The sequence below is a fragment of the Perca fluviatilis genome, chromosome 17, assembly GCF_010015445.1.
Source record: "Perca fluviatilis chromosome 17, GENO_Pfluv_1.0, whole genome shotgun sequence".
In the NCBI taxonomy this organism is placed as follows: domain Eukaryota; kingdom Metazoa; phylum Chordata; class Actinopteri; order Perciformes; family Percidae; genus Perca; species Perca fluviatilis.
The window spans coordinates 31,335,010-31,357,153 of record NC_053128.1 but is presented as its reverse complement, the minus strand read 5'-3'; the positions used below and the strand labels follow the sequence as shown (position 1 = coordinate 31,357,153).

At 40.5% G+C, this 22,144-nt stretch overlaps 3 protein-coding genes across 6 annotated transcripts in view; 2 read left to right on the top strand and 1 right to left on the bottom strand.

Moving 5' to 3' along the window:
- mctp1b (multiple C2 domains, transmembrane 1b) overlaps window positions 1–22,144 on the bottom strand; it is a 99,823-nt gene that overhangs the window by 45,814 nt on the left and 31,865 nt on the right. The gene's annotated exons all lie outside the window — the stretch shown is intronic.
- On the top strand, window positions 10,768–12,534 carry LOC120545147 (tripartite motif-containing protein 16-like). Its single transcript, XM_039779215.1, has one exon. It carries the CDS (start codon window positions 10,818–10,820, stop codon window positions 12,501–12,503), a length of 1,686 nt encoding a protein of 561 aa, XP_039635149.1. The 5' UTR covers window positions 10,768–10,817; the 3' UTR covers window positions 12,504–12,534.
- Window positions 19,019–21,085, top strand: LOC120545149 (tripartite motif-containing protein 16-like). Of its 3 annotated transcripts, none has more exons than XM_039779220.1 (2): window positions 19,019–20,092; window positions 20,219–21,085. In XM_039779220.1, the coding sequence occupies exons 1-2, from the start codon at window positions 19,130–19,132 to the stop codon at window positions 20,795–20,797; spliced, it is 1,542 nt and encodes a 513-aa protein (XP_039635154.1). In that variant the 5' UTR covers window positions 19,019–19,129; the 3' UTR covers window positions 20,798–21,085. The 3 variants fall into 3 exon arrangements, with proteins under 3 accessions (XP_039635154.1, XP_039635153.1, XP_039635152.1); XM_039779219.1 differs by having other exon boundaries at window positions 19,019–20,191; window positions 20,240–21,085; XM_039779218.1 differs by having other exon boundaries at window positions 19,019–21,085.

The window sequence follows — 22,144 nt, the reverse complement described above, 5'->3', positions numbered from 1 at the left end:
CTAAATGTTTGATGAATATTTGTATTGATGTATTTGTATGTTGTTGTGTCTCTTCCACTGCATGGCTCTGAAGAGAGAAAGCCCCAGACCTCCTTTATCCTGCACACTTTCTTCTCTTTCTGGACCTTTGGAAACAAATCTGTATTTACATTTATTTGTTCGTTAGACCAAATGTTATCATAATCAAGGGTAACTTTTGGTTGAACATTGGGGGGTTGAGATCTCCAACTATCCAGGGAGGTCCCGGGACATGTATGCATGGATTGAGAAAAGCGACAAAAACATTGAAAAAATTGTAGAAAATAAACTCGACAAAAACGACAAAAACCTCAAAAACTCTGTCGAAGAAGAACCTGGACGTCAAAAGGTTACAAATATCAGAAAAAACGACAAAAACTTTGAAAAAAAACACAAAAAAGGCGAGAAACACTCTGAAAGAAGCAACAAAACAGTGAAAACTAATTTTTCAAAAAAATCCTTGAAAAAGCAATAAAAACCTACGAAAAAAAGCAACAAAATTGTTAAAAAAAAAAAAAAACAGAAAAAATTACAAAAAACGGGACAAAAACGTCCAAAAAAGCAACAAAAACTTCTGAAAAAGCCGAGAATGGATTATTGGGTTGTAACCCCCCGCCCCCCCCATCCCCCCTGTAAATAACGCCTATAATCATAATCAATAACTCATTCTTCTCTTTTAATAGCTGAGATTCTGGTTCAAACAAAGTGATTGTGTGGATGAAGTGAATCTGTATGAAATCATTGAACAAGAGTCTTTGAACAGACTTTACTGATGGGATGTGTGAACAAACTGAAGCTTTACATGATGAATAAACTAACACGAACAAAGTATTTTCTTCCTGTCTTCATTCCAGGGTTTCAGACAAAGCTGACGGAGAAAATGTGAAACTGATATGAGAGTATAACTGAGGCACTTTTCCTCCTGAAACACCACAAAGTACAGTGTTCATGTTTAGAGTCAGTCAGTCTCTGTCCTTTCAACTTTCCTCAGTAAAACTGCTCCGTCACAGAGAAATGAGCAGAGTTTTCTATCACTTGTTGCTTTTTACAGCCAACATTTCCTCTCTGCACTGAGTCAATAAATATTACACAGACTTAAAAGTCCCAACACACATAAGACAACAGATATTGTGTAGTTGATTCTTTACATTTGGTTACATGTATTTTCATGATATTACATATATTTAAATGTCTCTTTACTGGTTTTGTGTGAAGTTTGGACATGTCTTCCTGCAGTGAACATCCCAGCAGGTTAACAAGTGAAATGTGAAACTGATGCAGGACACAAGAGGGCGCCTTCATCCTGCTAACCAGGGATGTAGTGGAGGTTAAAGCTCCTCAGCTCACTTTGTCTGCAGCTTTTAGTTAACATGTCTTCAGGCTGATAGAAACCTTTTATAATAAACATGCAGTGTGCATTGGACTTGTGGAGGTTTCTTACTGCTAGACTGCTTGAATCTAGGCTGAGTACTTTCTTTAAATAGGCTTCTCTGCTTCACGGTTACTGGATCTGCTCTCTGAGGCAGGGACATCATCAGGCTTATTTTATGATACATTCTCATTTCCTCTCAACAAACGTATGACACAAGTGAGCAATAGACACTTTACCAGTGTACACTAGTGTCCGTACTTAGGTAAACAACACAACATTAATCCACATTCACATATCAACTATCATATGCACTTTAAGATGATTTCTCATTGACTAATCACTAATTTAACTCCCTTTTTAAAACTTATCTCACTTGTAATCTGTGTTACATGCAGTGGTAATATGTTGCAGTTTGACATCGCCCTATACATGACAGTTTTCTTTATGGCATTAGTTTTAGGTAAAGGTAGTGTGAAGTGTCTCATGAAGGCTTGCCTAGTGTTGTGATAGTGTCTGTCACGTGATAATGTGAAAAGTCATCATGTGACGTGGGGTGGAATTAATTTCATCATTCTATTTGCCATATTATATATTCACAAGCAGACATTTTCTAATTAATTTCACTAATGTTGTACCTTTTCTCATAGAACTAAAATTTCTACTCGAGTCACTTAGATTGTTAAACAAGAAAACAAGTATTAAACTTGTAGAAACTGTAGAGCTTTTTTCCCTAATTCACTAATTGTGATTTCATATGTTGACATGTACCTCTTTATTTTTTTACGTAATTAATCTGTGATTTCATTGTTTGTATTGTCTCGTGTGTTTTTTTATTCATATCTTTATGAGAATTACACTTGATGTTTTCGTGCCATTGTTGTTTACCTGATTCTTTGTATAAAGACATATTTGAAACTCCTGACAATTTCTACAGGGATCCAGTGATGGCCAAAGTTTCAAGTTCATCAGGAGAGTCTTGTGTGTCGCTGGATAAGATACGTTCTTTGGTTTGGCTTTCATGTATTAAACACACTCTCCTTACACCACCGCTGCAGAGAAATGATTAAAATATGTTTGACCTTTTGCAGAATCCCCCTCACACAGAAGGCCAACCAGCGCCACATCATCAGCATACTGTAGGAAGCAGTGGCGGCTGCTGGTCATTCAAAGAGGGGAAGCTCATTTTTGGCCTAAATCATAAAAATTGTCCATTTATTTATATTAATATTATAATAATATATATAATAATGTAATACAATAATAATATAATTATTATAATAATAATTTATAATATCCGTGAGAAGGTTTCATCAAGAGGCATGGCCAGCAGTACGTTTTCTTTGTCACAGCACTTCCAGTCAGCCAGCTAACTTTCTCATACCAGGAGAGCTGAACAGACCTGTTACTTTTCCCTGTCTTTTGCACAAAATCAATCTTAAGTGTTGATCTAACCCTGCTATTTAATTCTAAGTTTCTCCTCGTGAGGAATAGAGCTGTCAATCTTCCTCTATAATACTATTCGAATTCCATTTGAGTTTTTTTTTATATTCAAATAATATTCGAATATTTAATGCTCAATTGCAGCCTGTTAAATATGTTCCACACTACTCAGGCTTATGCATTGTCAATGCCACGACAAGCATGTGGTTGTTGTTACACGTTGTGTCCACTAGAGGGACTTCTAACATTAGACTGGCCTTGAGGCGACCTGCACGCAACTTTGTTTACATTCATTTTCCACCACGATCACACACAGCGACAAACACAAATCAACAGAGAACTCTGGAATGAAACATCTAACAAGTGAAGCGGCTCTGTTGTAAAGTCTAACAGTGTTCGGTTAGCACAATGACATCATGTTAGGAAGCACAGTCGAAACCATTTGTCATAAACTAGGTAAGTAACAAACGATGCTAACGGCATTAATAACCAAGCCAAACGGTGCTGTCACTACTATTTTAGTGATTTATAAGCAACCTGTTTCCACCAGATTGTCACCTTACTGAGAATACAGCTGTAAGAAGATAATATGACGTGGAAGCTAACTCTGACTTTCAAATGGCTTTGCCAAAATCAGGTCAACAATATTAGCATTGTCTGCCATTGTGTGCAGTTTGCTAGCTGGCTAGTTCACCCCTTCGACACTAGCCTAGCCTACTGTATGAACGAACGAACAAACAAACAAACAAACAAACGAACGATCTAATGAAACGATATTAAACTTGAATGAGGAAATGTGGGAATTAGGTTAAACTGAAACAAGGAATGTGGTGTATAATTGTATGAAATGTATGATGAAAATTGGCTAGCAATTTCGCCAAGCAAATACCAAGAAATAGGTTGCAGCAGTTCGTCTTTCAACAGCACTTGCAAAATCCACGATGGGACTGAGCTGAGCTCGGCTTGAAGTTGAACAGCTTCGGCGACTTTCTATAGTACAAAATCGCTGTCAATCAAAAGGAGATACAGTCCATCGACAGACCCTCCAATCATCACGCAGAAGCCCAGCGTCCAGGCCAGCCCACTGCTCCATTGACCCCCAGAGACGCTCAGCGTCCGTGGGCGGGACATAATCGCAGCATTTATCCAATGACCGTCTAGTTTAGAAGCACTGAAAAAAACTGCTCAAAGCAGCCCCATTGAAGTCAACGGACGCAAGGCATCAACAGGGAAATGCACTGAGACGCTACGGGAATGTATGAGAAGGAAATCGAGTCAGTCGACCTGCTATATGTAGCTGATACTGAACCAACTTGTCTTCGATATGAATGTATTCTAACGCATTTTAGTCAATGGAGAAAGTAGTTTCTATGCAGCTGCAAACTTTTTTAATTAGTAATAATATTTATGAAAAGTTTCAGTCCGGCTTTAGATCCCGTCATAGCACTGAAACTGCATTGTTGAGAGTTTTTAATGATTTGATTTCAACCGTCGATTCAGGAGCCTCTGCTGTCTTAGTGCTTTTAGACCTTACTGCGGCCTTTGACACTGTGGACCACTCAATTCTCCTGGCACGTTTGGAGAGTTGTGTGGGAATCAAAGGTACTGCACTAAGGTGGTTTGAATCTTATCTAACTGACAGGAGCTTCTCTGTCCAACTCGGGGATTTTTTATCTGAAAAGGCTCCATTTACCTGCGGTGTCCCCCAAGGTTCCGTCTTAGGCCCCATTTTATTTTCTTTGTATATGCTGCCCCTGGCCTCCATTTTTGAAAGGCACGAGGTCTCCTTTCACTGTTATGCAGACGACATTCATATTTATATGCCCCTGAACGTAAAAAATCTCCAGCCCCTGTTTGATTGTATGAAAGACATTAAAACATGGATGAATTTAAACTTTCTAAATTTAAATGGAGACAAGACAGAGCTCATAGTATTTGGAAACCCTAAACCTCTTGATTTAAATTATCTTGGCCCTGCGTTGACCGAACAGTCGTTCAACTGTGAGGAGTCTTGTTGTTGTGTTAGATAGTGCATTTAAGCTTGATAAACAAATATCCGCCACTGTCAGATCATGTTTTTTCCAGTTGAGAACTATAGCCAAGGTAAAGGCATATCTCCATCCTAAAGATCTGGAAAGGGTGATAAATGCCCTTATAACCTCTCGCCTTGACTACTGTAACTCGTTGTACGTGGGCTTAGATAAGTCATCGCTTCAGCGTTTGCAGTTAGTCCAAAATGCGGCTACGCTCTCTTGACAGGAAAGAGGAAGTGGGACCATATCACACCTGTGTTACGTCACCTCCACTGGCTCCCTGTTCATTATAGGATCGATTTTAAAATTTTACTACTGACTTTTAAATGCTTAAATGGCCTGGCTCCATTATATTTAACAGAGCTTCTGCACGCTCATATCCCGCTAGAGTGCTAAGATCCGCTAATCTCCTCCTCTTGGATGTACCGAGAAGCAGACTAAAAACCAGAGGTGATCGAGCCTTCAGTGTAGCTGCCCCTAACTTGTGGAACAACTTGCCAGTCCATATCAGAACCTGCCAAACTCTGGAATGCTTTAAATCATTGTTAAAAACTCATTACTTTTCTTTGGCTTTTCCTTCGAGTTAGGTTTGTTATTTCCTGGTAATTTTAATTTTATTTTAATTTCACTATACCTCGTATACTGTATATTACACATGTTTTATTGTTGTATAAAATGTATGAGCAGTAATTTGTTGTTGTTGTTTTAACCTGTGAAGCACCTTGGTCAACCATGGTTGTTTTTAAGCGTGCTATATATAAATAAATTGATTGATTGATTGATTGAATAAAGTGTTAACACAATAGAACATATTTGACCATTACATTTTAGACATTTTAGGGGAAGCTGAGCTTCCCTTGCAGTCTTAAAGAAATCGCCACTGGTAGGAAGTTAAAGTGTCCGTGTTGGATTTTAAACTCAGTGGTTTACAGAGTAAATAAAAAAGGGGATAATATGGCATCTTATTGTGCACCTGTGTTCAGAGAACTTCTCTCTGACACCTTTTACACACATTCTAGGATTGTGAGATTATTATACAGCAATTCAAGGGTTTTATGACAAGTTTAGTTTGATAACTTTCAATTGATTTTAAACCAGTAAAAGGAAAATTTAAGAGACTTTAAGAGTCAGAGACGTCAACAAAACCTGAGGAGGCAAGAAGTATTTTACATCTAAAAATGTCGTGTTGTATGTATGTGTGTATGTGTGTATATATGTATATGCCCATGGATACTATGTCACTATGGCACTCTAATTTTATTTTCTTCTCTTCACTAAACCACTTAAAATTTTTGTGTAAGTTACCAAGCTATGGGATCACAGATAGGAGTTAGGTTCAGGCCACCAGAAGGTGTGGGGAAGTGACTTAAGTTACTGGTTTATCTGTACTTACTTCCTTAAGAAGGCTCGCGCCACATTCACTTCGAATTGGCTAGAGTAGTTTTGTTTTTGTTTGTTATTATGGGGACTGGGCTGACCTTGATAACGATTTTGGGATGGTCTGGGGTAGAGGGGAGGGGAGGGATAGGAAGACCTTTCACTCAAATCCTACACGTTGACAGCTGTACTGCTATGGATACTGTACTGATCACAGATTCCTGATGTATGATAGTTTAAACAATGACAGCAGAGGGATGAAGGGTCTCACATTTTCCAGCTGGAATGTACGCAGAGTAAATAACCCAGTCAAGAGGGGTAAAGTTCTGACCCACCTAAAGTCACTGACCTCAGACATTATGTTTTTACAGGAAACTCATTTGAAGAGTGGCTCGCATGGCAGGTTAAAAGCGAATTGGATAGGGGAAGTTTACCATTCTAACTTTTCATCCAAAGCAAGAGGTGCGGCCATTCTACTGAGAAAAGGTGTACCCTTTTTACAGAAAGAAACAATCACTGACAAAGAGGGCCGTTACCTTATAGTAATGGGTGAAATCCACAACATCTCCCTCACTCTAGTGAATTTATATGCTCCCAACATAGACAACCCCATATTCTTTCAGAAGGTTTTTTCACTGATACCAGACATCTCACAAACACACTTGATAATAGGGGGCGACTTTAACACTGTTCTCGACACATATCTTGATAGGTCCTCTACAAAGAGACTACCAAGAAATGCCTCTAGTGAATTTTTAAATACGTTCATTAATAACACGAATGTACTAGATATATGGAGAGCGATGAACCCCTCAGGTAGGGACTATTCATTTTATTCACCTGTACACAACTCCTACAGTAGGATAGACTACTTCCTGGTAGATGCCAGACTTATACCGTCTACATTGACTGCTAAATATCCCAGCATTGTGATTTCGGATCACAGCCCACTCACCTTTTCGTTGTGTTTAGATCATCTAGATAAGCCACACACCTCTTGGAAACTGAACGCGCACTTACTCACTGAAAATAAATTTTGCGAATACCTAAATGACCAGATTTCTTTGTACTTTGAAATAAATGACAACCCTGATACCTCTCCCTCCATCCTCTGGGAAGCATTCAAGCCTTACATAAGAGGCTGTATCATCTCATTTGAAGCTTCTAGGCGAAAAGAAAATAAGACCAAATTAAAAGAATTAGAAAATCAAATTAAATTACTTGACATAGACAATGCACAGTCCCCCTCTAGTATATTGCACATGAAAATAGCAACACTTAAATATGAATATAACAAAATTATCTCTGCAAAACTAAGTAAAGCATTCCTCTATACTAGGCAAAGATATTTTGAATTTGGTGACAAACCACACAAATTACTAGCTAGACAACTCAGAAAAATGGATAATGACAGAATGATACACAAGATAAAAGCTCACAATAATACAATACTTACAAAGCCTGAAGATATTAATGACAGGTTTCTTGAATTGTATACTGATTTGTATACTTCAAAGACCACTTCAGACTCTGTAACTATTAATGCATTTTTAGACAAATGTGAGCTTCCCAGACTGAATGAGGAAGACTGTGATTCTTTGAATTCTGACCTCACAATTGCAGAGGTTCGGAGCGCCATTGCCTCCCTAAAGAGTAATAAGACACCTGGTCCTGATGGACTTCCAGGAGAATTATACAAAACATGTATCTCCTTACCTGTTGAAATTATAGGTAACTTACCCCCCACCCTAACTGAGGCTGTGATCACATTAATTCACAAAAAAGGGAAGGACTCACAGGAAGTAGGCGCTTATCGCCCTATCTCCCTCCTTAATGTCGATGGGAAATTATTTGCTAAGTTACTAGCCAACAGGCTGAATCCTCTACTGGGAAAGCTAGTTCATATGGACCAGACAGGTTTCATACCAAATAGGAGTGCTACTTTCAATCTTAGACGTCTCTTCAATATTATATATACAAAGAGAGGTCCACCTACTGATCTTGTCATACTTGCACTTGATGCCGAAGGCATTTGACCAGATTGAGTGGTGTTACTTATTTGAAGTTCTTAATAGGTTCAATTTCGGAGATAAGTTCCTGTCACTAATTAAACTCATTTATAAAAACCCCCACGCTCAAATCCTAACAAACCGGACAATATCCTCCCCGTTTAGGTTACACAGAGGGACAAGGCAGGGATGTCCACTATCCCCTTTAATTTTTGCTCTGGCTATCGAGCCACTAGCCCAATGTATCAGAATAGAACCCCAGATTTATGGATACTCCACCAAAGACAAAAATAATAAGATATCTTACGCATAGTGATGACATCCTTTTATATATACAGCGCCGCGCCTCAAATCACTATCCCAAATCTTTTGGACAAGATCAACCTGTTTGGGACTTTCTCGGGTTATCGGATCAATTGGGCTAAAAGCGTTTTAATGCCGGTCCATATGAGTGACTTGACACACCTGGATCACTTTCCATTTACAGTCTCTCCAGACAGATTTACCTATTTGGGGATAGAAGTGACAAAGCAGTACTCCTCTCTATTCCAGGCAAACTTCCCCCCTCTAATAGAGCGATTACAGACTAGAATATCATTCTGGGACACGCTCCCAATTTCTTTAATTGGGAGAATTAATGCTATTAAGATGATTTTCCTCCCGCAATTGTTATATTTATTTCAAAACATCCCAATTCTTCTAAAAAAAATCCTTTTTTAAGCACCTCGATTCTATAATAGTTCCTTTTCTGTGGGGATACAAGGTTCACAGAATAGGCAAAAAACATCTCTGTAGGCCAAAGCCAAAGGGGGGATTAGCACTCCCAGACTTTTTGCTATATTACTGGGCCTCAGCGATTAAGATGTTTACCTTTTGGTTAGACACATCAATACCAATGTCTGATTGGCTAATGCTGGAGCGGGAGGACTGCCACCCATATTCTATGGCCGCGGTCCTACTGGCTCCGGCTGCGGTTAATAAGTCCCTGTATAACAATAATCCCATCATACATAGCATGACCCGTACCTGGAAACAAATCAAGACCACCTTTAATCTTAAACCAATCTCTTTTCTGTTACCCATCGCTAAGAACCCCACATTTGCCCCCTCCAGTCTGGATGGAGCCTTTTCTACGTGGAGTGAGAGGGGTATCCAATGTATTGGTGACTTATACGTGGGAGGTGTCTTTGCTTCATTTAAACAACTACAGAGGAAGTATGAGCTGGGGAATAATAATTTCTTCCGTTACCTACAAGTTAGGGACTACGTTCGGAAATACTTAAGAGAATTTGAGACTGAATCACAATCGAAAATAGATGATTGTCTGAAACTGTCTCCTAACAAAAGTAAACTGATGTCCCACATCTATAATGATCTCTTATTAATAAGTTCCCCATCGACTGAAAATTATAAACTTAAGTGGGAAGAGGAACTTGGTGTATCCATCCCAGATGATTTATGGAAAGAGAGTCTTGAAAACATACATCATTGTTCAGATAACGCAAGACACTGTCTTGTCCAATTTTAAATTATACATAGGCTTCATTACTCAAAGGAGAAATTACATAACATATACCCAGAGGTGTCACCTAGGTGTGACAAGTGCCACTCTGCCGTAGCAACACTTCTCCATAGTTTCGCTCTATGCCCAAGGGTCCAATTGTTCTGGATCGATATATGTAATATTATGTCTGAGGTCATAAATACTTCAATCAAACCTGAGCCTCTGTTAATCATTCTTGGAATATTGGAGACCTTCAGGAAACTGAGTGTGGCACAACAGCGTTTTCTCTCTTATTGTTTAATAATAGCAAAGAAACTAATCCTCATATTATGGAAGTGCACAACTGTACCTACCTCTAAGATGTGGTTAGAGGATTTAATTAACACACTTCATTTGGAAAGGATAAGGTATACGCTGAAAGACAGGCTCAAATTATTCCATAAAAAATGGAAACCCTTCATATCATACCTCAAAACTACAAATCCAGTACAACAGTCCACATCCTAGCACACGATATATGACAACTGTTTGGTTTTAGAGTGAAGGTCTCTGCGAGGGAGGGTGGTGGGGGTCGAGATACATGGGGAGGGGTTAATCGGGCGGACAGGGGGTTGGGATAGTGTGGTGAATCGTGGTCAGCCTGGTGGTGTTCTTTCAATCATTTTGAGTTGTTACTACTTGTCTTGTTTTGCTTTGTCTTGTTTGTTTATTGTTGTACCACTTTAAGTTTACAGCTTATTTGGTTTTTGAATTAGTTATATAAAAAAAAGACTCTGACTGTATAAATGGAATGTATGTTAAATCTTATGCTTTAATAAAAAGATGTTTGATTAAAAATGTCGTGTTTTCTGATGTAGAGGACGTTTTAACTGAGGTGTCATTTACAATGAGGAAACAAAGTCCAAACTCAAGGTGCCACTCCTCATCCTGGCAAGAATCAAAGCTTGATAACCCCTCCCTTTATTGTAGAATGACAATAAAGCTGAACCTTGAACCTGGATCCCTTGATAAGACAGTCACACATACTGGAAGTCACAGTCAGACAGTCATCACTGAGAGGTGAAATGGCGCAGAAAGGAGTTCAGCTGGACCGGGAAACCTTCTCTTGTTCCATCTGTCTGGATCTACTGAAGGATCCGGTGACTACTCCCTGTGGACACAGCTACTGCATGAACTGTATTAAAAGCCACTGGGATGGAGAGGATGGTAAGTACAGCTACAGCTGCCCTCAGTGCAGGAAGACGTTCACACCGAGGCCTGTCCTGCTGAAAAACACCATGTTAGCAGATTTAGTGGAGGAGCTGAAGAAGACTGGACTCCAAGCTGCTCCTGCTGATCACTGCTATGCTGGAGCTGAAGATGTGGCCTGTGATGTCTGCACTGGGAGAAAACTCAAAGCATACAAGTCCTGTCTCATCTGTCTGGCTTCTTACTGTGAGAAACACCTTCAGCCTCATTTTGAATCAGAGTCATTCAAGAAACACAAGCTGGTGGAGCCGTCCAAGAAGCTCCAGGAGAACGTCTGCTCTCGTCATGATGAGGTGATGAAGATGTTCTGCCGTACTGATCAGCAGCTTATCTGTTATCTCTGCTCTGTGGAAGAACATAAAGGCCACGACACAGTCTCAGCTGCAGCAGAGAGAGCTGAGAGGCAGAGAGAGCTCGAGGGGAGTCGACAAAACATCCAGCAGCGAATCCAGGACAGAGAGAAAGATGTGAAGCTGCTTCAACAGCAGGCGGAGGCCATCAATCTCTCTGCTGATAAAGCAGTGGAGGACAGCGAGAAGATCTTCACTGAGCTGATCCGTCTCCTGGAGAAAAGAAGCTCTGATGTGAAGCAGCAGGTCAGATCCCAACAGAAAAGTGAAGTGAGTCGAGTCAAAGAGCTTCAGGAGAAGCTGGAGCAGGAGATCACTGAGCTGAAGAGGAAAGACGCTGAGCTGAAGAAGCTCTCGCACACAGAGGATCACAACCAGTTTCTACACAACTACCCCTCACTGTCACCACTCAGCCAATCAACATCCAGCGTCCATATCACTCCTCTGAGCTGCTTTGAGGACGTGACAGCAGCCCTGTCAGAAGTCAGAGATATACTACAGGACGTCCTGAGAGAAGAGTGGACAAACGTCTCACTGACAGGGACTGAAGTGGACGTTTTACTGCCACAACCAGAGCCCAAGACCAGAGCTGAATTCTTAAAATATTCACGTGAAATCACACTGGATCCAAACACAGCACACACACTGCTGTTATTATCTGAGGGGAACAGGAAAGCAACAGTAATGAGTGAACATCAATCTTATTCTAGTCACCCAGACAGATTCACTAACAAGTATCAGGTCCTGAGTAGAGAGAGTCTGACTGGACGTTGTTACTGGGAGGTGGAGAGGAGAGGGAGAGGAGTTTATGTAGCAGTCGCATACAAGAATATCAGAAGAGCAGGGAGGTGGGATGAATGTATATTTGGACAAAATGACAAATCTTGGGCGTTAGATTGTGAGAACAACAAATATACATTTTGTTACAACAAAGTTAAAACTCGCTTCTCAGGTCCTGAGTCCTCCAGAGTAGGAGTGTACCTGGATCACAGTGCAGGTATTCTGTCCTTCTACAGCGTCTCTGAAACCATGACTCTCCTCCACAGAGTCCAGACCACATTCACTCAGCCGCTCTATGCTGGACTAAGGGTTTATGGGTCTTCTGGGTTTTATTATTATGGACACTCTGCTGAGTTGTGTGAACTGAAATAGACAGAAGTCATTTAAGGGTTAAATTCTGTGTTTTAAAGGTCCCATGGCATGAAAATGTCACTTTATGAGGTTTTTTAACATTAATATGAGTTCCCCCAGCCTGCCTATGGTCCCCCAGTGGCTAGAAATGGTGATAGGTGTAAACCGAGCCCTGGGTATCCTGCTCTGCCTTTGAGAAAATGAAAGCTCAGATGAGCAATTTTGGAATCTGCTTCTTATGAGGTCATAAGAAGAAAGGTTACCTCCCTTTCTCTGCTTTGCCCACCCAGAGAATTTGGCCAACCCATGAGAGAGAGAGAGAGACATCATGGCTTTCAAACGAGCAAAGTGGCAGTTGGTCAAGGCCACACCCCCACCCTCTACCTTGCCCCCCCCTCTCTCCACCTCAATAGCTTCAGACACAGAAATGGCACATCCTAAGCAAAGCTCATTGTAGGACTGGCTCTAGTGGCTGTAGTTCTGCACCAAAGCTGAATTTCGGAAAGAGACTTCAGATATTATTAGGGGACCACTAAGGTCTATATAAAAGAGACTTCAGATACAGTATTAGGGGACCACTAAGGTCTATATAAAAGAACTTCAGATACAGTATTAGGGGACCACTAAGGTTATATAAAGAGACTTTAGATACAGTATTAGGGGACCACTAAGGTCTTATAAAAGAGACTTCAGATACAGTATTAGGGACCACAAGGCCTATATGAGACTTCAGATACAGTATTAGGGGACCACTATATAAAAGCATCCAAAGAGCACCATGTCATGGGACCTTTAACTCTTCGACTTATTTAGTCTCCATGTTTGTTGCTGAGAGCTGATTGTTGTGACATTCTATTTCTTCAACGTTTTTCATGTGTTTACACGTTTTTGTTGCTTTTTCTTATTTTTTGTAACTTTCTTCGACATTTATTTGCTTTTCTAAACGTTATTGTAAATTTGTTTGATGTTTACTTTGCTTGCATTGACATTTTAGAAGTGATGAGATGTTTTTGTTTGTTGAGAAAACCATTCGAGGAGCCCCAGAAGCTCTCAATGTGCTCAGTTGAGAACTGTTATTTTACCTTTGATTGTTGAAACAGGACGATATGTTAAAAAATATATTTACCGAGATGATTTGTAGATATTAGCTGTTTGTTATTCATGTATTTCTCCACGTTATGTATCTGCGGGACAGGAAGATTTCTGTTAAATAGCGGTGTCTTGTAATCCCATGTGGGACGGGCCAAATGTTTGGCGTGACATAGAAATCAAATCAAACTAAAATTGTATTTAGTTTCTCTTCCACTGCGTGGCTCTGAAGAGAGAAAGCACCAGACCTCCTTTATCCTACACACTTTGTTCTCTTTTTGGACATTTGTAAAGAAATCTAGATTTACATTTATTTGTTAGGCGGACCAAATGTTATCATAATCATAATCAATAACTCTTTTCTCTTTTACATAGCTGAGATTCTGGTTCAAACTAAGTGATTGTGTGGATGAAGTGAATCTGTTCATGAAATCATTGAACAAGAGTCTTTGAACAGACTTTACTGATGGGATGTGTGAACAAACTGAAGCTTTACATGATGAATAAACTAACATGAACAAAGTATTTATTATTATTCTTCTTGTCTTCATTCCAGGGTTTCATACTAAGCTGACAGAGAAAATGTGAAACTGATATGAGAGTATAACTGAGGCCCTTTTCCTCCTGAAACACCACAAAGTACAGTGTTCATGTTTAGAGTCAGTCAGTCTCTGTCCTTTCAACTTTCCTCAGTAAAACTGCTCCGTCACAGAGAAATGAGCAGAGTTTTCTATCACTTGTTGCTTTTTACAGCCAACATTTCCTCTCTGCACTGAGTCAATAAATATTACACAGACTTAAAAGTCCCAACACACATAAGACAACAGATATTGTGTAGTTGATTCTTTACATTTGGTTACATGCATTTTCATGATATTACATCTATTTAAATGTCTCTTTACTGATGTTATGGGAAGTTTGGACATGTCTTCCTGCAGTGAACATCCCAGCAGGTTAACAAGTGAAATGTGTAAACTGATGCAGGACACAAGAGGGCGCCTTCATCCTGCTAACCAGGGATGTAGTGGAGGTTAAAGCTCCTCAGCTTACTTTGTCTGCAGCTTTTAGTTAACAGCATGTTTTCAGGCTGATAGAAACCTTTTATAATAAACATGCAGTGTGCATTGGACTTGTGGAGGTTTCTTACTGCTAGACTGCTTGAATCTAGGCTGAGTACTTTCTTTAAATAAGCTTCTCTGCTTCACTGTTACTGTATCTGCTGTCTATTCAGGCAAGTACTGTGTTTGAATTATTGTAAACAACATAAACGTTCACTTAATTTAATTACAGTACAACTCAGTCATTTAGTAATCTGGGGAGCCGTCTCCAAACCCTCTGATTCTAAGAAGAGTTTACCTCCTAAAAGCTGAAGTCAGCAGAGTTTTTAATTGAGAAATGAGCTCTGTTGTAAACAAGTGTTGCTGCGTTCCTAATCGCATACTTTTTCTTTTTTACTTTTAGTACAAACTGCAGCTGCTCTTACAAAGTACGTACTGTTGCCTGCAGTACAGTCTGCAGACAGTCGGGACATAAAACTCTGATAACATCGCAGGTTGAACTTTGAGCCTCTTGCTCAGATATGCTGCACAGAGGATTGTGGGTCAGAAATCACGCTGGCTTGGAAACTACAAAATGTGACCGGATGCATTAGGACATATTTTTGGCAATCTGCATTTGACGTACTATGTATTGGGACAAACTAAATCTTTGGTATTATGGACATAGCAGCATTGTGTACTTACTTAACTTTTGATATTGTGTAGTTGATCCTTCACATTTGGTTACAAATATTTCCATGATATTATCTCTATTTAAATGTCTCTTTACTGATGTGTGAAGTTTGGACATGTCTTCCTGCAGTGAACATCCCAGCAGGTTAACAAGTGAAATGTGAAACTGATGCAGGACACAAGAGGGCGCCTTCATCCTGCTAACCAGGGATGTAGTGGAGGTTAAAGCTCCTCAGCTCACTTTGTCTGCAGCTTTTAGTTAACATGTTTTCAGGCTGATAGAAACCTTTTATAATAAACATGCAGTGTGCATTGGACTTGTGGAGGTTTCTTACTGCTAGAATCTAGGCTGAGTACTTTCTTTAAAATAGGCTTATCTGCTTCACTGTTACTGTATCTGCTGTCTGATGTTAACTTGACTGCTCTGTTTGAGCGTTTTTTCTTACCTAGGATTTAGTTTCACTCAGGAGATTGAGAGAGATAAGAAACAGTTAGAGGTAAGGTCCCTTTAATTTTACTCTAATTCAGGCAAGGACTGTGTTTGAATGAATGTAAACAATATCAACTTTTATTAAACTTAATAACAGGACAACTCAGTCACTTAGTAAACTGGGGAGCCGTCTCCAAACCCTCTGATTCTAAGAAGAGTTTACCTCCTAAAAGCTGAAGTCAGCAGAGTTTTTAAATGAGAAATGAGCTCTGTTATAAACAAGTGTTGCTGCATTCCTTATCGCATACTTTTTCTTTTTTACTTTTAGTTCAAACTGCAGCTGCTCTTACAGAGTACGTACTGTTGTCTGCAGTACAGTCCGCAGTTTACATACACGTCAGAAAAAAAAACACAAACATTTTTATTTCTTTACTGTCATACATTAAATCAGAGTAAACTTTTTCTGTTTCAGATCAATACATATTAACATATTTTTTGCATTTGTTAAATGTCAGAATCGAGCGACGGAGAATTTTTATGTTTTTTTTTTATCACATTCATCAAAGTCAGAAGTATACATACACTTCCTTAGTATTTGATAGAATTGCCCCGAAACAGTTTCACTTGGGCCAAACGTTTTGGGTATCCTTCCACAAGCTTTCTACAATAGTTTGCTGGAATTTTGGCCCACTCCTCTTGACAGAACTTGTGTAACTGGGTCAGGTTTGTAGGCCTTCTTGCTCGCACTCGCCTTTTCAGTGCCGCCCACAAATGTTCTATGGGATTGAGATCAGGGCTTTGTGATGGCCACTCCAATACCTTGACTTTGTTGTCCTTAAGCCACTTTGTAACTAATTTGGAGGTATGCTTGGGGTCATTGTCCATTTGGAAGACCCATTTGCGCCCAAGCTTTAACTTCCTGGCTGTTGTCCTCAGATGTTGCTTCAATATATCCACAAAATTTTCTTTTCTCATGATGAAATCTATTTTGTGAAGTGCACCAGTCCCTTCTGCAGCAAAGCAGCCCCACAACATTATACTACCACCCCCATACTTCACAGTTGGGATGGTGTTCTGAGGCTTCAAAGCTTCACCCTTTTTCCTCCAAATATACCGTTTAACATTATGGCCGAACAGTTACATATTTGTTGCGTCAGACCACAGGACATGTCTCCAGAAATTAAGATTTTTGTCCCCATGTGCAGTTGCAAACTGTAGTCTGGCTTTTTTATGGTGGTTTTGAAGTAATGGCTTTCTTCTCCCAGAGTAACCTTTTAGCTCATGGTGGTACAGGACTCGTTTTACTGTGGATAATGACACTGTCTTACCAGTTTCAGCTAGCATCTTCACAAGGTCTTTTGCTGTTGTCCTGGGATTGATTCGCACATTTCGCAACAAAAAACGTTCCTCTCTGGGTCTCAGAATCCGTCTCCTTCCTGAGCGGTATGATGGTTGTACATTCCCATGTTTTTTATACTTGCATATTATTGTCTGAACAGATGAACGTGGGACCTTCAGGCATCTGGAAATTGCACCTAACAATGAGCCACACTTGTGGAGGTCCACAATTCTTTTCCTGATGTCTTGGTTGATTTCTCTTGATTTTCCCATGATGTCAAAGAAAGAGGCTCTGTGTTTGAGGTGTGCCTTTATATGCATCCACAGGTGTGCCACCAATTAACTCAAATGGAATCAATTAACCTATCAGAAGCTTCTTAAGCTCAGAATGGAATCATCTGGAGTTTTCTTTTTGTTTAAAGACACAATAAACTTAGTGTATGTATACTTCTGACTTTGATGAAAGTGATACAAAAAATACATACAATTCTCTGTTGCTCAATTCTGACATTTAACAAATGCAAAAAATATGTTAATATTTATTGATCTAAAATAGAAAAAGTTTACTCTGATTTAATGTATGTCAGTAAAGAAATAAAAGTTTTTGTGTTTTTTTCTGAAGTGTATGTAAATATCTGTTTTCAACTATAAACCTCTGTGATAACATCGCAGCTTGAACTTTGAGCCTCTTGCTCAGATATGCTGCACAGAGGATTGTGGGTCAGAAATGACGCTAGCTTGCATACTGCAAAATGCGACCAGGTGCATCAGGACACATTTTTGTCATTCTAATAGTAGTATGGGCTAGGGCTGCACAATTAATCAAATTTTAATCACGATCACGATTTTGGCTTCCCACGATCAAATTTGCGTGATCGAGCGATATTTAAAATGCGTCATTCCCTTCATAGAACAGTTTTTGCAAAGCCAATCTAGCGCTCCATAAACCACTGTCTGATCACATGTCTCCATGAGCCAATCAGAGCTGTTCCCTGCCTGCACCGCGCAGCTTAGTTTCTAGATGTAGACAGTCACCGAGGACAGAGTAACGTGAGGAAAATTCCACAACAGGTAGCAGTCGGTCATCATAAGCCGGTCACAATGTTTACCAGTTTACCAGTAAACGCAACATTTTGTCCCGGCTGTGTTGTTTTTCAGACAACAGCAGTGTCAACAGTGTCTTTTAGCTCATAGCTTTAGCAGCAGACTGTTGGACGTCCCGCTGTTGGAATCCTACAGTGAAATACAGACACGCTACACTGTTTAGCAGTCAGCATTTTAGCCTTGTTTAATCCAGTTACTACTGTGGCTAACGGTAGGCTAACATTACCTGCTGTGTAACGTGTTACTAGTGTTTACTAGCGTGACATGCAGCGATGTTTATGTTGTCTCTAACGTGGGTTTCGGAGCATCAGAGCGCAACGCAGACATGTAAGTGGCAGTGTAATGAGCCACAGAAATCCGCGTAGCTATTTCGTCTGGTAGATACCAGGCACCACATGCGCCGTTAACGTGAACAGAAAATTGCGTTGCCTGTATCTTTCACGGCAAACATGCATGTGTGGAAAGCGGTCGCACAACAGCTGAAAAGGCTCCTTCACAGTATCCTTCAATAAAAGGAGGAATGTAGCACAATATGGATGTAAAAGCAGTTATAATTATATAATTATGTGACAATAAAATTTGTTTTGGCTAAAATCAACAAATAATTGTGATAATTAATCGTGATCTCAATATTGATCAAAATAATCGTGATTATCATTTTGGCCATAATCGTGCGGCCCTAGTATGGGCATTGCAACACACCCAGTATCTCTCTCAAAGCGCTAATCTTCCAGGAATGAAGCAGAGCTTGATAACCCCTCCCTCCTCTTGCTGCTTTCAAACACAGCCACCTCCACTCTGTGCACATATTTCCTTGTTCCCTCCACTTCAGAGCTACAGTTTGCAGATGGGTGTAACCAACATTCCAGGGAAGTACAACAGCGTATCACTGCTGTTTTTAGATCAAAACTAGTTTCAAACTAGACTCAAACAGTCGTCACTGAGCGAGAGGTGAAATGGCGCAGAAAGGAGTTCAGCTGGACCGGGAAACCTTCTCTTGTTCCATCTGTCTGGATCTACTGAAGGATCCGGTGACTATTCCCTGTGGACACAGCTACTGCATGAACTGTATTAAAAGCCACTGGGATGAAGAGGATCGTAAGTATATCTACAGCTGCCCTCAGTGTGGGCAGAGCTTCACACCGAGGCCTGTCCTGCTTAAAAGCACCATGTTAGCAGATTTAGTGGAGGAGCTGAAGAAGACTGGACTCCAAGCTGCTCCTGCTGATCACTGCTATGCTGGAGCTGAAGATGTGGCCTGTGATGTCTGCACTGGGAGAAAACTCAAAGCACACAAGTCCTGTCTTCAATGTCAGGCTTCTTACTGTGATGAACATCTTCAGCCTCATTATGAATCAGCTCCATACAAGAAACACAAGCTGGTGGAGCCGTCCAAGAAGCTCCAGGAGAACGTCTGCTCTCGTCATGATGAGGTGATGAAGATGTTCTGCCGTACTGATCAGCAGCTTATCTGTTATCTCTGCTCTGTGGAGGAACATAAAGGCCACGACACAGTCTCAGCTGCAGCAGAGAGAGCTGAGAGGCAGAGAGAGCTCGAGGGGAGTCGACAAAACATCCAGCAGAGAATCCAGGACAGAGAGAAAGATGTGAAGCTGCTTCGACAGCAGGCGGAGGCCATCAATCTCTCTGCTGATAAAGCAGTGAAGGACAGCGAGAAGATCTTCACTGAGCTGATCCGTCTCCTGGAGAAAAGAAGCTCTGATGTGAAGCAGCAGGTCAGATCCCAGCAGAAAAGTGAAGTGAGTCGAGTCAAAGAGCTTCAGGAGAAGCTGGAGCAGGAGATCACTGAGCTGAAGAGGAAAGACGCTGAGCTGAAGAAACTCTCACACACAGAGGATCACAACCAGTTTCTACACAACTACCCCTCACTGTCACCACTCAGCCAATCAACATCCAGCATCCATATCACTCCTCTGAGCTGCTTTGAGGACGTGACAGCAGCCGTGTCAGAAGTCAGAGATAAACTACAGGACGTTCTGAGAGAGAAGTGGACAAACGTCTCACTGACAGGGACTGAAGTGGACGTTTTACTGCCACAACCAGAGCCCAAGACCAGAGCTGGATTCTTAAAATATTCACGTGAAATCACACTGGAGCCAAACACAGCAAACACAATGCTGTTATTATCTGAGGGAAACAGAAAAGCAACAGTAATGGGTCAACAACAGTCTTATTCTAGTCACCCAGACAGATTCACTGATTATCTGCAGGTCCTGAGTAGAGAGAGTCTGACTGGATGTTGTTACTGGGAGGTGGAGAGGAGAGGAGGAGTTTCTGTAGCAGTCGCATACAAGAATATCAGCAGAACAGGGAGATCGATTGAATGTTTCTTTGGACGAAATGACATATCTTGGGCATTAGATTGTGACAACAGTTATACATTTTGGTCTAACAATGTCCAAACTCCCGTCTCAGGTCCTCTGTCCTCCAGAGTAGGAGTGTACCTGGATCACAGTGCAGGTATTCTGTCCTTCTACAGCGTCTCTGAAACCATGACTCTCCTCCACAGAGTCCAGACCACATTCACTCAGCCGCTCTATGCCGGACTTTGGTTTTATTGGTATTCACCTAAAGACTCTGCTGAGTTGTGTAAACTGAGATAGACAGAAGTCATTTGAGGGTTAAATTATGTGTTTTAACTTATTTTAGTCTCCGTGTCTGTTGCTGAGAGCTGATTGTTGAGGCGTTTCTTCGCTGCACAGAGATCAGCTGTCAATCAAACATTATGGGTGGTACTGGACGGTAGATCTTGTCATTAGCTGTGGTGTAAATGTTTGAGTTTCTTTAGGCGGCGCTCCTTCCTGTGTCTGTTTCATTGCTCATAGTCTATATCCACGACGTTCCACTTCTGGGATTGCTCTGTTGCCGCCAGAAAAGCCAGATTTCACTCATTTAGGCTGGATATTCATTACCTTGGGCTTTCTTTGTGTTGTCGTTCTAAATTCTGGTGGATTTCTGAGGACTATGGTTAACTGCTCCTCAGATCTCTGCAGGGTAAATCCAGACAGCTAGCTAGACTATCTGTCCAATCTGGAGTTTGGTCCCCCCCCTTTGAACATTGTTCCCCCACCACGTTTTTTTTAGGGGCTTTTTTGGGGCAGCCCTGTGGCTTTTCTCTGGTGCTTTTATAATTTTTTTTAACTTTTGTTCTTTCCAAAAAAATCCTTTCTTGGTTTTTTTTTGCATGTTTTTTTGTGCTTTTTTTTTTTTCTTACAAATTTTTTAAAAAAAACTCTTTTTAGCACCACCCAAGACAACTGGGATTAGTTTAAAGAAATGCCAATAAAACGTTTTACTCCCATCCTAGAATGCGGTGTGGAGTAGCCAGACCTTCCTCCAGCGTGCTTTGGAGGAGGGTCTGGCAAAGCGAGACTACACTGCTCATGATGATCTTTGTTGACCTGATCTGAACATGAAAACTTCTCTGTGCTCTAAATGTTTGATGAATATTTGTATCGATGTATTTGTATGTTGTTGTTTCTCTTCCACTGCACGGCTCTGAAGAGAGAAAGCCCCAGACCTTCTTTATCCTGCACACTTTGTTCTGTTTGTGGACATTTGTAAAGAAATCTAGACTTACATTTATTTCTTTGGCGGACCAAATGTTGTAATTATAATCATAATCAATAACTCATTCTTCTCTTTTACATAGCTGAGATTCTGGTCAAACAAAGTGATTGTGTGGATGAAGTGAATCTGTTCATGAAATCATTGAACAAGAGTCTTTGAACAGACTTTACTGATGGGATGTGTGAACAAACTGAGGCTTTACATGATGAATAAACTAACATGAACAAAGTATTTTTCTTCCTGTCTTCATTCCAGGGTTTCATACAAAGCTGACAGAGAAAATGTAAAACTGATATGAGAGTATAACTGAGGCCCTTTTCCTCCTGAAACACCACAAAGTACAGTGTTCATGTTTAGAGTCACTCAGTCTCTGTCTTTTC